Genomic DNA, 15,687 nt, shown 5'->3' on the forward strand with positions numbered 1-15,687 from the left:
TTTTGTTTCACATAAATACAGAAATAGAGATACTTTTCGGTTATATCTACAATAATATATTAGCATTTGTTCTTAAGCCTTCACCCATAATTTGTTACATTTTTATATTAAGGCTGACAATAGCTTAAAGCACGAAATATCATAGAGTTTTATGTCTTAGCTTTGAGGGAAGTAGATATAAGATTGCAGTTCAATGAATTGATTAATCAATGTTTGCATATAGCTTAGCTTACCTGCTAGCACAGCCAAGTGCCAGATCTAGCGTGTTCACTGACATATGTCGGCTGCTTCTGGAGTAATCCAATTTTTTGAATGAACAGTCCAATTACTGAGTGCTTAAATTTTGGTCAAAATAGAAGTGTAGGATAACTATGTTTTTAAATAAGCATAAGCCAGTTTTCTGCTCAGAAGATTCGAGTTGTAGTCCTAAACCCACTTACTGAGTAATAACTTCCATTGAATTAAAAGGGATTTCATTCTGATTAGATATTATAGGATTGTTCCACAAATAAGACTTGTTTAGTTCACTAAGGAATACTAAGAAGGAACATAGTTATAGCTATTTTGTTTTATTTAAAATGTAAGTTATCAAAATAAACCCCCAGATAACTTACTATATCTAATTAGTTCTAATTTGCGAATCATTCTTACTGCAAAACTGGTTTCTGTTATAATTTGTTGAAGATGTGTAGGGATAGGAATAGTGTTACTTTTGGTACTTTGCTCCTTATTCATACCACCTGATACCATTTCAGATATCATTACCCTGCCACAGTTGCCTCTGCTTCAGTTCCCCTCACTTGTTTATCTCCCCTTCCCATCTTTGCACTTTTGGATGCCCTCTATTCCACTGCTACTATCTCTATAAATTGTTCTTAGCTGAACTTTGGCATTTGTTCTTGTTGCTGGCCCAGGGTGCAGATTCAGGATGTGCATGGCAGGATGGCACAGCCTCATCTACTGAAGGGAATTCACTGAGCCTAGATGGGGAGGAGGCAGTGGGACAGAGCTAGTGGAAGGGACAGGAGAGGTGCAGGCAGTGGCTACCCAGACAAAGGAGATGGTTTCACAAGGCCTTGTTCAGTGTTGACAGATGCCATCTATACAGGGAGCTGCCACCCAAATAGCTGCTCTACCTCCTCCACCAGTTCCATCCCACTGTCCCTTTGGCAGACAAGGCACCATTGCTCTGTCACACTCAGCTTGTTCTAACTGTCAGGAAATTACTCCTTAGTTTTCTAGGTTGCTTCTCTCCTTGATTAGTTTCCATCCATAGCTTCTTGCCCTGCCTTCAGGGGCTTTGGAGAATAGCTTGACTCCCTCTTCTTTGTGGCAGCCCCTGAGATATTGGAACACTGCTATCATGTCACCTCTTCTTTTCATTAAACTAGCCATGTCCAATTCACACCTTCACCCAGGCCCTGGATTCTGGGCCAGCAGGAAGAAGACAGCCGGAGGGAGGTGGGTGGCAGGAGTAGATAGATGGAGTACAGGGTGGCCAAAAGGGCAGAATTTTGATCGCATGACTGCAAGATGCCCCAATAGCCATAAGTTCATGGACTGGTCATAACTACCATTTATTCAATGTTGTCATAACCTTGAATGGTTGCTGAACAAATAGTTGTTAAGACTACCTGTAATTTAAGTCTCTCATTTGTGCCTCAAGTGAGAACTCTGAATGGTATCCTGGGCTGAGTCTGAAGTAGAGGTCCCAGCCTTGACATCAGCCCTAGTATCACCGCTGTCATTTAAAAAGACCACCCCGTGTCATTCTTCAAGGCACAGTTGTCCCATGTGACCTGTGCTCCCCAAGATCTGCATTCCACTTACCTTCTGGCACTGTTGACAGGCCCCTGCAGCCTGCTGGAAGTTCCTCCAGGTCGCACAAGGTGTTTGTTCTTGCAATGGCTTAGGAGAATGCTTTTCTTCAGCCTCTGCAGCCTCCCAAAACCTGCAGCTCCATTCTTGCATGATTTTTGGAACTCTTGAGTCCATATAAGAAGACAGCCCACTCATGTGATTTCCAGAAGCCGGGCACGAGCACACCCATTCTCTTGTATGGCCTCCAGAGCAAACAAATATCACATGACAACTGGTCTTCTCAAGAATAGTTGTCGGGTGTTGGTGTACACTGGTGTATCACCCAAAACATCATGGTACACACCTTTGACATATATGTCATAGGTATGCCCAGCAAAATCCAAAACAAAAGAGTATGCATTTCTTTCCCCGTTTCGTTTCCTCACACAGAACCACTCCAGAATCAAATCAGATTTCCATCTATTGGCATTTCTGTTAACAGTTGTGAGCCCTTCAAGGAAGGGAAGGTTAAGAAACAGACTGAAGAAGGGTTTCTGGAATGCTTCTTCACTGTTTTACGCTATAACAACAGAATCTGGTCCCTTTGCCCCTCTTATACAGGACAATCTGGATTTTTTTCTTATTTCTCCTTTCCCAGGATTGATTATGGTACACATAATCGCAACATGAGGGGAAAGCAGAAGCACAGTACATTAGCTCATTGTAAAGAAGAAGAAATAGATATCCGTCCCACAACTTCTGCCAGTAAAAAGGTTGGAAACAGTTCCAGAAGTGACTTGTTTCCCATATCTTCTTGTTTGCAACCCAGCAGAAGGGTTGGAAGGAAGTTATGTAAAAGGGACCTGGGAATCCTGTCTTATCAACAGCGTAACACAATAAAAAAAGAACACAAGACTAAGTTCAGTATAGCAGGAGAAGTCTGTTAATGAATGATCAAGTTGGAAGATGGACCAGATTCATCGATAGTCTGAGGAAAGAAGCACTGTAGAAAAATACATCTGGAATGTATTCCATGGGAAAGGCAATTAGGTAGCAGCTTGGTATGCTGCAAAATACTCTATTCTAAGCCCCTCCCCCTCTCTCCTGACCAGAATGGAGTGTATGCAACCTGCTCTGTGCTTGCCAATACAGCCATGCACAAAACCAGGGACAATTTGAGAGTGAAAACACACATACTGGATACTGGGGTAGCACAAAAATATCCACTCTGCTCAGATCCTGCACGCAGTAGTACGTATGCCCTCTCCAGAGCCTTGTCATTGAGGAAATATACAAACATTGTAAAATATAAACATATATGCACCCCCAATTAGATTCTCACAAATACCACAGGTGCACATTTTCATATTTAACTGTAAATAATTGAATTAATGCAAGGTGCAGGAGATTAAACCAGAAATCTTGTTTTTCTAGATTTTCTGCTTAGTAACTATTTTTTTTTTTGTATTTTTCTTATTACAGCCAGTTGTTGAAGCATGCTTTAGGAACAGTGGTAGATTCATGTACTTTGTTCTTTCACCTTTGTAGCTTCAAAGAGGGAGGAGTTTAACCATTTACTTTCTCCTGCTGTTTAGGAGTTTTATAGTTTCATTCTGGGTACAGTGTTGCATGATAGACTATAATATATTCTTCTAATTAAATGCTTTAAATAATGGTGTTGTAAAATATCATTTAAGGAAGATTTGCTTTTGCTTCTGATTGCACTTTGCTGATCCATTATCTTACCTAATCTTACTTTTTTTTTCCTCCCAGTAGGTGGATCTCTAGCAGCAGTTCTGGAAAAAAATCAGAGCGGGCCAGGAATCGGAGAAAACCATGGTGAATGTGATTTTTATTTCTATTTCATTCTGTTGTATGTGTTTGCAAAGTTTAACCGTAGTGCTTGAAGAGGATTTGTTCCATAATTGCTTGATGTTTGGTTTCTGTAACAGTAAATGAACGATAAGAATATGCTCAGAAAGAGCTAAAATGGAGCCGATCCAAGTTCAAGTGTTGCAGAACTGGGGTAGATACAGCATTTTTCAGGTAGAGTAGGGTTTTTCTAGCTTTTTTGTTGTTCGTTTTTTGTGTAATGTGTTGATTCCACATTAAAGGGATGCTGTTTTTATTCAAAGAATTTACACTCTGCTAATAAAGACAGGGATATGGAAAGAAATTGAGTAGGAAGGAACATCCATCCAAAGTAATGTAAAAGGAACTACTGTAGGTATTTAGTTTTGTGGGGAAGACCTTTCTTTTGTATAGTGATTACCAGTAATTTTTCAGAGTTGTACATTTATGATAATATTTTTAAATGATCACTGGAAGAAAATCCACATTTTTTTGCAAGTTAGAGTGATGGTGATAGGCTCAGTTCACACAGCACACACAAAACAACCACAGTGTGGTTTATTTGTTCAAGAATAGCTTGTTATATGAACATGGCAATAGTTTTGTTCACCGTCTCTGAAAAAGGTCCCTGATTAATAAGATGAAATATTAGATTTGTCAATCTATATGTCTAGATAAAGGATTCCCTATTTAATTACTTAAATCGATAATTATTCCAAGTGACAATAGGAATGGGACAGAAAAAAACCATTGGAGGACGAATAGTTGGCAAAGGTCTTTTTCTAAATGGAAGTGAAGTTAATCAACCAAAGTAAGCTATGCATAATTCACCGCAGAGAGTCTGTTTCTTCTTTTTTCAGGCAACAGATCCTCATTCTCATTTGAAGTGATATAGAGGGGCAACTAAGTTCTAACTAAAGAAGCTCACTTGAAGTAGAACAGGAAACTTGCAATAAAGTTCTGATGATTTTGGACTGGATGGTTTCAAAGTATGAATAATCAGAATATGTGCAGAACCAACCCTGAACAATAGTAGGCTCAGTCCATTAGCATTGAAAACTTTAATGATTGCAAGGAATATATGTTTTCATTGCAGCTGGCAATCTTAATGACTCCACTGGCAGCTTTGTGGGCTTGATCTGCTCACCCTCTGCCTCGAGTAAAGCTGCATTCTACTTCCCATATTTTGCTTATTGTCATCACTTGCATCTTTTTAATTCTGCCAGAGGCTTGCATGACAGATTAATATCTTGTGAGTTGATCTTCACTTTTAAAAAAAATATTTTTCTCTGCATAGAGGAACAGTGACAGTCTAGTTCCTTTCACATTTTTCCTTTTCTTGCATATCATTTTTCCCAAGATCTAAAAATACTTGGAACGTGGGGACACTGCCAAGTTATGACCTGTCCCATATCAAGAACATCATAGCACTTCATAGCATTTGACTAATTCGTTCAGTTTTTCATTTTAAAAATACAATCAGCCACGCTTTCCAATTAATTTTCCATACATGGATTCATTTATGCTTAACCCATGTATTTGAAACAGAAACTTCTCTTAAGCAGGTATTTATCAAATAATAACTATTTTTATTCATTCTTGGATCTCCAGTTGGTCCAGTAACTTTTTCTGTATTTCCCATGTCATTCTCATTAATTTAGAACAGGATACTAAACCCGCGGCCTGCGGGCCAGATGTGTCATGTGCTAGCCACGCCCATGCCCGGTTTAGCAAAGGGGGGGAAAGTTGCAATATGTCACGTGACGCTGCGAGTTTGACACCCCTGATGTTGCAATTTTTCACAGAACTCATCCCTGATTCTTCCATTATCACCAATCAGTGAAGTGTAACCTAATGCAACCATTACCACCTATCGATTTCTACTTTCATATGAACTCACAATAACTTATATTAGTGAGGGCTAACCTTTTTGCCATCGTGTGCCAGGAGAGGGGGGGAGGTTCATGTGTATGTGTACCCACACCCATAATTCTATGCGCCCTGCCCTGTGCATGTGCAAGCAAACCCCCCCACCCACCCACCCCCCGCTCCTGGCACGCGATGGCCTCTCTAGGAATCTCTGGAGGCTGGGGACAGCAAAAAATCTCACTTCCTGTCCCACTGGGAGTTGGGAAATGGGCCATTTCAAGCCTTCGGAGGGCCTCTGAGGGAGTGGGAAAGGCTGTTTTCTCCTTTCCCAGATGCATAGAGAGGATCTGGAGCCAGGTGAGAAAGGCTTTCCCCATCCCCTCAGGCCCTCTGGAGGCAGGAAACAGCCTATTTCCCTACTTCTGGTTGGCCCAGAAGGCCCAAAAATCAGCTGGCCGGAGCGCATATGCGCACCAGAGCTGAGCTGTCATGCCCACTGATATGGTTACGCGTGCCACAGGTTTGCCATCACGGACCTAGATAATCCCAATTCATACTTTTTGATATTCTAATGTTTTCATTCATAATTAAAACCTACCCTTTACTTCCCTGAACATATTTATGAATTTTATTCTACAGAATGAAACTACTTCATTCAAACTTTTTTTGCAGTTCATTCATTAGTTAATACTCTACCTTATATTCCTTTTTCATTACAGATTGTAATTTTCCTATGCCATAATCTTCACTGTGTGGGCCCACAGATACTGACTTCCCATTATGGCATTTTCATGTAATGTTTTTTAGTAACTTAAAGAATTTGTAGGCTTGGTTACCTGCCCCTCATGCAGCATTTCCTGCTAATGGGAAGGTCTGTAGCAATTGCCCAGTATGACATAAGTGCACCAAGGTCTAGTTTTATTCCAAGCATGCTCACACAATTTATGTGAGGAACTGTTTCACCCCAGTGGGATTGCCCTGCCCCACCTTTGCTGGCAGAAGTGGCATGCTGCGGACTCTGTTGGTCAAGGAATTCTTGCTAGCAGCGTCCAGGAAGAGAGCCTTTTCCGCCATGGCTCCCACCCTCTGAAACATTGTGCCCCTTGAGCTGAGATTCCCCCACCCACCCACCCACAATCGTGGCCTTCCGGAGGGGCCTTAAAACTTGGCTCTGCCGATTGGTCTGGAGTCCTGATGGAGGTATTCTATACTGGAGGTGGTATTCTATACTGGAGGTGGTTAGTGAATTAGAAAAGATTCTACATCCACCCCATTGTATATTACTTCTTTCCTTAGCCATCTTTGTTAATTTTAATGTTAATATTTAACATTTTAACATTTTAATGTTTTATATTGTTTTTATTTTGTAAGTTGCCTAGAATCGCTAGAAGGCTAGATGGGCAGAATGTAAATTTAAATAAATAAATAAATAAATGCATTCTATGGAAACTGATCTCTAATCTAGAAATCTTGTAGTTGCATGCACTTTTAGTGATGCATCAAGATTTTACAAAAAGTTGATGGTTGAAATTAAATGATAAACTACAAAAGAAATAAATGTGAAAATGTTTATTTAGATACAAAAATCGAAAGTGTAAGATATAGGATGGGAAGCATCTACCTCAGAAGCAGAACAGAAAAAGATTCTGTGTCCTCAGTGAATTCAAGCCATACATAATACGGCTCTTTTGAAAATTTATATAATTTTCAGATTGTATTAGCAGAAAAGTAGTGTTTAGCTTACAGGAAGTAATAATCCATTATTCTATGTTAAATTATATGTGGAATGTTAAATTGAACTTTAGGTGCTGCATTTTAAGAATATTTGCAAATACAGATTATCCTTGATTTACAACAGTTCATTTAGTGACTGTTCAACGTTACAATGGCACTGAAAAAGTGATTTATGACTGCTTTTCAGACTTATGACCACTGCAGCATCCCTTTGGTCATGTGATCAAAATTCAGACACTTGGCAATTGACTCATATTTAGGATGGTTACAGTGTTTTGGGGTCATGTGATCACCTTTTGCAACCTTCTGACCAGCAAAGTCAGTGGGGAAGGCAGATTCACTTAACTACAATGTTACTAACTTAACAACTACAGTGATTCACTTAAAACTGTGGCAAGAGAGGTCGTAAAATGGGGCAAAATTCCCATAACAACTGTCTCGCTTAACAACAGAAATTTTGGGCTCAATTGTGGTCATAAGTTGAGGACAACTTGTAGAAGCATGTTCAGAAAAGAGCAGCCTGCATAATGAGTGGTACAAAAACCAAGTCTTATAATAGTCAATGTTAAGAAAAAGAACAAATTAAAACAAGCTATGATGATTGTGTTGCCTGAAAGCGTGTTATGGATAGAACAAAGTTGTTCTTTGTTGTTTTCAAATACAAGTCCAGAACCATAGAAATTATGGTGAAATAGGGACATTCTTAATGATGAGCTAATTGGCAATGGAACTGAATTCCAAGGTTATAGCCTCTGTCAAAGGCATTGTACCTGCTATAGTGGCTGACTCCACTGAAGAATTAGGTTTCTTACATTTCTTTTTTCTATCCAGGAAGGATTAAGAAGAGGGATGCTGAAACGAGATAGATTGCGAATATGGGTGAAGTTAGTTGGAGGGAAGAATAGTTGATGATTAATGAGAGAAAAAATGTAGCATATTGAACTCATATTGAGGGAAAGGTTTTTAAACCTTAAAATAGATCCCGAGTGTCAAAGAATTATCACTGTAGAGAAGGATTAGTGACCAGAATAACAGAGTTGAAAGGACCTTGGAGGTCTCTAGTCTAGTCCATCCTCTAAAGCAGGAAACCCTGTAGCATTTCACTCAGATGGTTGTCCAGTCTCCAGTGACCAGATAGGTAGTTTTGTTTTGTAGGGTGAAGGTTTAGTAAAATCATACTTTTGTATTTTAGATTATACTCATCGTTGTCAGTCCTTAGGTATTGTGCACCAGCAAGACATAGTTAAAAAATTAGTCCATATTACTTACAAATATGACAGTAGAAAATAAAGAGAATTTCCTTTTTATCTACGGGTGGTGGGACCCCATAACTGAAATGGGTGGTGGCAGCTTAAACAAAAAAGGGTGATAATGCTGCACTTGGAAACTGTCTCTGAGGAGTCTAGCTATTAAAAGAACTATGGTATCAAATGCGCAAGAGAAGGGGTAAATATTTGAGCCAGAGAGAAAGGGCTGTTAGTACTACACCATCCTGGATTGCTGATTCTGTTTTGAGCAAAAAATTGAACCAGATGACTGCCAAAGTTCCTTCCAACTGTGATTCTATGAACATGCGCATTAACTTAAACTCTTTGACATGATCTTTGTGTTTCACACAAAGCCTACATCAATAACTTTCTCAAGTTGAAGATTTTTGATAGAAACTGTACTCTGCCCACTGTGCATATGCACTTCTGTTCCTGTCATTTTCTTTTAAGCCTTACATAAGTGGGGCATTGGAAGCATTTTGTATCTCTTTTGAGGTCATTTTTCTTTGTCTGAATCATCATTGGATTTCAGAAGAAAAAAAAATACCTTAATTGTCTGTTGGGAATATTGAGATCCTTAACATTTGTGCTATTCTTCCTGCTAAGCTCTCAGACTTATGATTTATAGGTAGTCCTTGACCTATTTGAAACTATGACAGCGCTGAATGAATGGTGGTTATGAATGGTCCTTGAGGCTCCAGCAATCCCAGCATTGCTGCAGTCACATGATTATGATCTGGGTTTGGTAACTGTTTCACACTTATGATCAGTTGCAGTATCCCACAATGACATGACCACCATTTGCAGTCTTCCTCATTGGCTTCCCCAGAAAGTCAGTGGTTAAAGGTTGCAAGTCCCTGGGGTAAGTCTCCCCCACCTGTGCATCATTTCTCAGGCCCTCTGCGTTTGCACTATGCTTTTCATGTATCTCCATGCCATGCCTCTTGTGCACTCCTGCACATCCTCCCCAAACTCGCCACATCTTTACTCATTCCCTTCACACCTCGAGCACTTCGCGGGTGGCTAGAAGGAGAGCTGAGCAAGCGGCAGAGCGCATAGCATATCAGGGCAGATGTTGGGGAGGCGGTGTGTGTGAAAATGGGAAGCCCCTGGCTCCCCAGTGCCTGCCCTAATGCGCTCTGCGCTCTGCCCACTGCTCGTTTGCTCACCTGCCTGCTCAGCTCTCCCTCTGGCCACCCACAGCGAGTTATTCCCATGGTGAGTTGGCCATGTGGAGTTGTCTTGCAACAACTTGGCGGTGGCAAGTTGGTAGAGGTGAGTTGGCAGTGGTGAGCTGGTTGCTGTGAGGCGTCCCATTCCACAAACAGGACAGATAATCTTGAGTTTGAGAAAACTTTGGAGGAATAATAAGAGATTTGAATGGCAAATTACTGTATAAAATTCATTTTACATCTGTGTAACCAAATCATTAAAAATGAACCATGATCCAGAGGTGGTATTCAGGTTCTGACCAGTTCTGGAAAACCGGTAGTGGAAATTTTGAGTGGTTCGGAGAACCGGTAAATACCACCTCTGAGTGGCCCCGCCCCCATCTATTCTCTGCCTCCCGAGTCCTAGCTGATCAGGAGGAAATGGGGATTTTGCAGTAACCTTCCCCTGAAGTGGGGTGGGAATGGAGATTTTACAGTATGCTTCCCCTGCCATGCACACCAAGCCACACTCACAGAACTGGTAGTAAAAAATTTTGAATCCCACCACTATTATGATCTATTGCCGTGATGGCAAATCTGTGGCAAGCATGCCAGACGGGGCACGCAGAACCTTCTCTGTGGGCATGTCTGCCGTCGCCAGCTGCTCTTCTGGTTTCTGGCACACACGTGTGCCAGCCAACTGATTTTCCCGCGTGCCAGAGCCTTGGAAACCTGAAGACCAGCTGGCCGTGCTCATGCATACGCCGGTTACTTGGTCTTTGGGTTTCTGGGGCTCCAGTGCATGTGAAGACCAGCTGGCTGGCGCGCATGCATGTGCCGGAAACCAGAAGACCAGGTGGCCGGCGTGCACATACCCAACAGCCAGCTGGTCTTGGAGTTTCTGAGGCTCCAGTTTGGGCACTCGGTGCTGAAAAAGTTCGCCATCGCTGATCTATAGGAACACCATGATAGACTCCTAGCAACCACATGGATAGATTTTCTTCAAGATGATCTATCCCAATGGTTCCCAACGTGGGGCCCATGCCCCACAAGGGGGCAATTTGAACCTTGTTTAAACCACAATGGCCTTTTAGGCTTCTTCCGCGTGAGTAGAGTTCACTTTTTCAATAGTAAGAATTATATGTCATGGGATGGCATCAGGATTTTAGAGATGCTTAGGTGGGGCATGTCCAAAAAAAGGTTGGGAACCACTGATCTAGCCTAACGTGTTCTTTCAAGTCTCCCAGTGTGCACTCATTGTCATCATAACTGAGTCCATCCATCTTGTTGGTTGTCCTCTTTTGTTCCACCTTACATCAGATGAAAACTGCAACTTTACTAAATTGTGTTGGAAGGTTACTCCTCAATTTACAATTTGTTTAGTACTTATTCAATGTTACAGTGGCACTAAAAACATAACTGATGACTGTTTTTCACATTTATGATTGTTGCAGCATCTCTGTGGTCACATGATCAAAATTTGGACACTTGGCAGCTGGCTCATATTTATGATGGTTGAAGTGTCCCAAGGTCAGATGATCACCTGTTGTGATCTTCTGACAAAGTCAGTGGGGAAGCCAGTTTCACTTAACAGTCATGTTACTAACAACTACAGTGATTCACTTAACAATTGTGGCAAGGAAGGTCGTATAAACTCACTTAACAACTACCTTGTTTCCCCTAAAATAAGACATCCCCTGATAATAAACCCAATCAGGCTTTTGAGCACATGCGCTAAAATACACACACAGAAAATAAGTCCTCCCCGAAAATATTTAAATGCATGCGCAGCTGGTCCCCACCATTTCCTCTGGTTAGGGTTAGGGAGACAGAGCTGGAAATGAGGTAAGATGGCAAGAGGAGCCCCATCTTGTTCCACGCACCCCAAAGTAATAAGACATCCCTGAAAATAAGGCCAAGCACTTGTTTCGGGTTTCAAAAAAATATAAAACAGGGTCTTATTTTCGGGGAAACACGGTATCTTGCTTAGGAAAAAAAACATTGGGCTCAATTGTGGTCATAAGTCGAGGACTATGTGTATTGCAATTGCTGCATGTTCCATTTTGGTGGAAGTGTCAAATTATTTTTTTCCAACAGATATTTTGAAATATGAAAGATCACTCATCAGTTCTTGATAACAAATCCTTTGTGTTTATGTGCACCTTTGAGTCAGACTTTTGCTGAATGCAAAAAGATCAGTGTATCATGAAAAACAAGCATGCAGGTGTATAAGTGGAACATGGTTCATCATTGAGTAAGGCATAAGACAAAGATGTATGGTATCCTCTTGATTGTTTAGTTCATCATCATCAACTACATCAATCATCATCATTGTTTTAGCCATAGTCTATCCACTGCAGGATGAAGGCTTCTCCCGCATGTTTCCAACCACCCGTGAGAGGGTGGCCAGGTGTCAGAGCCCCTGGAGGCTGAACCGGGACGCTTTCTACATATATGCACTTTACCAGCTTTCCACACATATGCACTTTACCAGCGAGGGGACTTTACCAGCGAGGGGACTTTACCAGCGAGGGGACTTTACCATCGGTCTTTACCACCGGACAAACGCCGTGAGAGGGCGATTTTTGGACCTGACCCCTGGACGCTGTGAGAGGGCGATTTTTGGACCTGACCCCCGGACGTTGTCTATATGCATCGGTTCATTGCTGCCACCCCACCACAAGAGGGGGTTGTCCAGCTGACCTAACCACCGTGAGAGGGTGGTTAGATCTATTTCCCCCTTGGAACTGTGGTCGTCCTGGCTTTGGACTATGTCCTCTGTTGTGAGGGGACAGGGGACTTGGTCCTGCAAATATGTCTCTGAGATCCCCCATTCTTTTATCTTCTCCTCGGTCCTTTATATACACCCTCAGGATATGGTCGTGTTACCCATTATGATTAATGTACTCAGCAGCGGAGCTTCTTGGTCTGCGAGACTCCCCCCTCTCGCAGGCTTGGCCCTCCATTCTATCGAGGGCCTACCTCGATGACGGGCTCTGGAGTCCCGAGAGGTGGCATGCCGCAAAGAGGGGGCTGCGGGGTTTTTTAAAATTGTCCTTGTTTAAACTTTTAAGGGGTTCTGGGAGGGGGGAGGGGGTGGGATTGGAATTAGGATTGTGGGTTTGGGGGATAACCCACTAGGGGGAGAGTCGGGCTTGGCCAGGACGTTTGGCGGGGGTGGTGGGGGATCCGGAGGGGGTCGAGCTGGTCCAGACTATGCTTTCACCATCGGTACTGTGTGTGGGAGGGGTAGATATGGCGGGAGCAGGGGGCCATATCATGTTAAGGGAGCACGCACCCGCTGTCTTCAAGTGGTAGAGTGCTCCGGCCCCCAAGGCTCCACCCGTTCTCCAGGTAGTACAGACCTTCAGGGCCCGGGCCTTCGTCTGATGTTGTGCAACACCAGGTCTGTAGTAAATAAAGCCCCCCTCATCTGTGATCTTGTTTACGAGGGGGGAGCGGACCTGGCGGGTATTACGGAGACCTGGTTGGGCCCAGAGGGAGGGGTCCCTCTGGTAGAAATGTGCCCACCAGGTTTCCACGCATTCCATCAGCCAAGGTCACAGGGGAGGGGTGGGGGAGTAGCGGTTATTATTAGAGAAGGCCTTAGGCCGAGGGAGACCACTGTACCTCAGACAGCTGGTTGTGAGTCCCTCCTTGTGAAGTGGGGCCATGGGGTTCAGATGGGTTTGCTGATCACGTACCTGGCTCCCTGCCACGTGGCGGCAGCCCTGCCCGAGCTACTCAACGTTATTGCCGCGGTGGCGGTTGATACCCCCAGACTTATGGTCATGGGGGATTTCAACCTGCCATCCGTGGGTGAGGCGTCTGAGGTGGCTCGGGAGTTCATGGCTTCCATGACGGCCATGGACCTGACCCAACTAATTCATGGCCCTACGCACACTGGGGGAAACACACTGGACTTGGTTTTTGTCTCTGGACAGTGGTTGAGTGATCTCGAGATAGGGGATATAGTCATCGAGCCCTTGTCATGGTCAGATCACTCGCTCCTTCGCCTTGACCTTCGAACCGCAGCACCCCACCGCAGGGAGGCGGAACCGGTAAGATGGTACCGCCCCAGGCGCCTGATGGAACCTGATAGGTTCCAGATGGAGCTTGGGCCAATCCCGGAGGTTCTGGCTCACGCCTCATCTGGGGACCTAGTGGCCGCCTGGGATAGGGCGGCTGCTGGAGCCCTGGATCGAGTCGTGCCTTTGCGGCCTCTGACCCGGCGCCGATCTCGCCTGGCTCCTTGGTTCACCGAGGAGCTGAGGGAGATGAAGCGCCGGAAAAGACGCCTAGAGAGCTGTTGGAGGGCTAGTCTTTCTGAATCTGACCGAACACTGGTAAGATCTTATATTAGGAGTTACCTAGTGGCGATAAAAGCAGCAAAATGCACTCATTTTACTGCTCTTATTGCGTCATCAGATAATCGCCCGGCCACCCTGTTTAGGGTGACCCGCTCCCTGCTCCACCAGGAAGCGCGGGAGGACCCCTTGGAGGGAAGAGCCGAGGATTTTGTTCAATATCTGTATGACAAAATCACTCAGATTCGGGCAGGTCTGGACTCTGACGGGATAGATCCAGCGAGGGTGACGGAGACAGGTCTTGAGACTGTTATCTGGGATGAGTTTGATCCTGTGACCCCAGATGACGTGGACAGGATTCTGGGTAGATTGAACGCGACCACATGTTTGTTGGACCCGTGTCCCTCCTGGTTAGTGCTGGCTTCCCGGGAGATGACGCGAGGCTGGCTCCAGGGGATTATAAATGCTTCGTTGGGTGAGGGTGTCTTTCCCGCCGCCTTGAAAGAGGCGGTGGTGAGGCCTCTCCTCAAGAAGCCTTCCCTGGACCCGGCAGTATTGGCTAATTATCGTCCAGTCTCCAACCTTTGCTTCGTTGCGAAGGTTGTTGAGAGTGTGGTTGCGCGACAGCTACCCCAGTACCTGGATGAAGCGTCGTATCTAGATCCGTTCCAGTCGGGCTTCAGACCTGGGTACAGCACGGAAACGGCATTGGTCGCGTTGGTTGATGATCTCTGGAGGGCTCGGGACAGGGGTTGTTCCTCTGTCCTGGTCCTGTTAGACCTCTCAGCGGCTTTTGATACCATCGACCATGGTATCATGCTGCACCGGCTGGAAGGGTTGGGGTGGGAGGCACCGTTTTACGGTGGTTCTCCTCCTTTCTCTCTGACCGGTCGCAGTCTGTGTTGACAGGGGGGCAGAGATCGACCCCGAGGCCCCTTATATGTGGGGTGCCGCAGGGATCGGTTCTCTCGCCCCTTCTGTTCAACATTTATGTAAAGCCGCTGGGCGAGATCATCCGTGGTTTCGGGGTGAAGTACCATCTGTACGCTGATGACACCCAGCTGTACATCTCCACCCCGGACCACCCCAACGATGCCCTTGAAGTGATGTCCCAGTGCCTGGAGGCCGTGCGGATCTGGATGGGGAGAAACGGGCTCAGGCTCAACCCATCCAAGACCGAGTGGCTGTGGTTTCCGACGTCCCGATATAGTCAGCTGGCGCCATCGCTGGCTATTGAGGGCGAATCATTGGCCCCCACGGAAAGGGCTCGTAACTTGGGCGTCCTCCTGGACTCACGGCTGTCTTTAGAAGAGCACTTGACGGCCGTGACCGGGAGGATTTTTCATCAGGTTCGCCTGATTCGCCAGTTGCGTCCCTTTCTAGATCGGGACTCGTTACGCACAGTCACTCATGCCCTCGTCACCTCTCGTCTGGACTATTGTAATGCTCTCTACATGGGGCTCCCCTTGAGGTGCACCCGGAGGCTCCAACTGGCGCAGAGTGCGGCCGCGCGGGTGGTTATGGGAGCAACATGGAGCTCCCATGTAACACCTCTCCTGCGCGAGCTGCACTGGCTCCCGGTGGTCTTCCGGGTGCACTTCAAGGTTCTGGTTACCACCTTTAAAGCGCTCCATGGCTTGGGACCTGGTTACTTACGGGACCGCCTACTACCATCAACAGCCTCCCACCGACCAGTACGCTCCCACA

General features: G+C 44.7%; 1 protein-coding gene across 4 annotated transcripts in view; it reads left to right on the plus strand.

Annotated features, from left to right (window-relative positions):
- Positions 1–15,687, plus strand: part of MTMR4 (myotubularin related protein 4) — a 61,497-nt gene that overhangs the window by 6,581 nt on the left and 39,229 nt on the right. For 2 of the 4 annotated variants that reach the window (XM_034421006.3, XM_034421007.3), the window contains one exon: positions 3,574–3,639. In XM_034421006.3, the coding sequence (XP_034276897.1) occupies positions 3,637–3,639 (3 nt within the window). In that variant the 5' untranslated portion in view covers positions 3,574–3,636. The remainder of the gene's footprint in view (positions 1–3,573; positions 3,640–15,687) is intronic. The other 2 variants (XM_034421008.3, XM_087888924.1) reach the window with 1 other exon arrangement.

Source organism: Pantherophis guttatus, chromosome 1 (genome assembly GCF_059756535.1).
Source record: "Pantherophis guttatus breed Tessera chromosome 1, ASM5975653v1, whole genome shotgun sequence".
In the NCBI taxonomy this organism is placed as follows: domain Eukaryota; kingdom Metazoa; phylum Chordata; class Lepidosauria; order Squamata; family Colubridae; genus Pantherophis; species Pantherophis guttatus.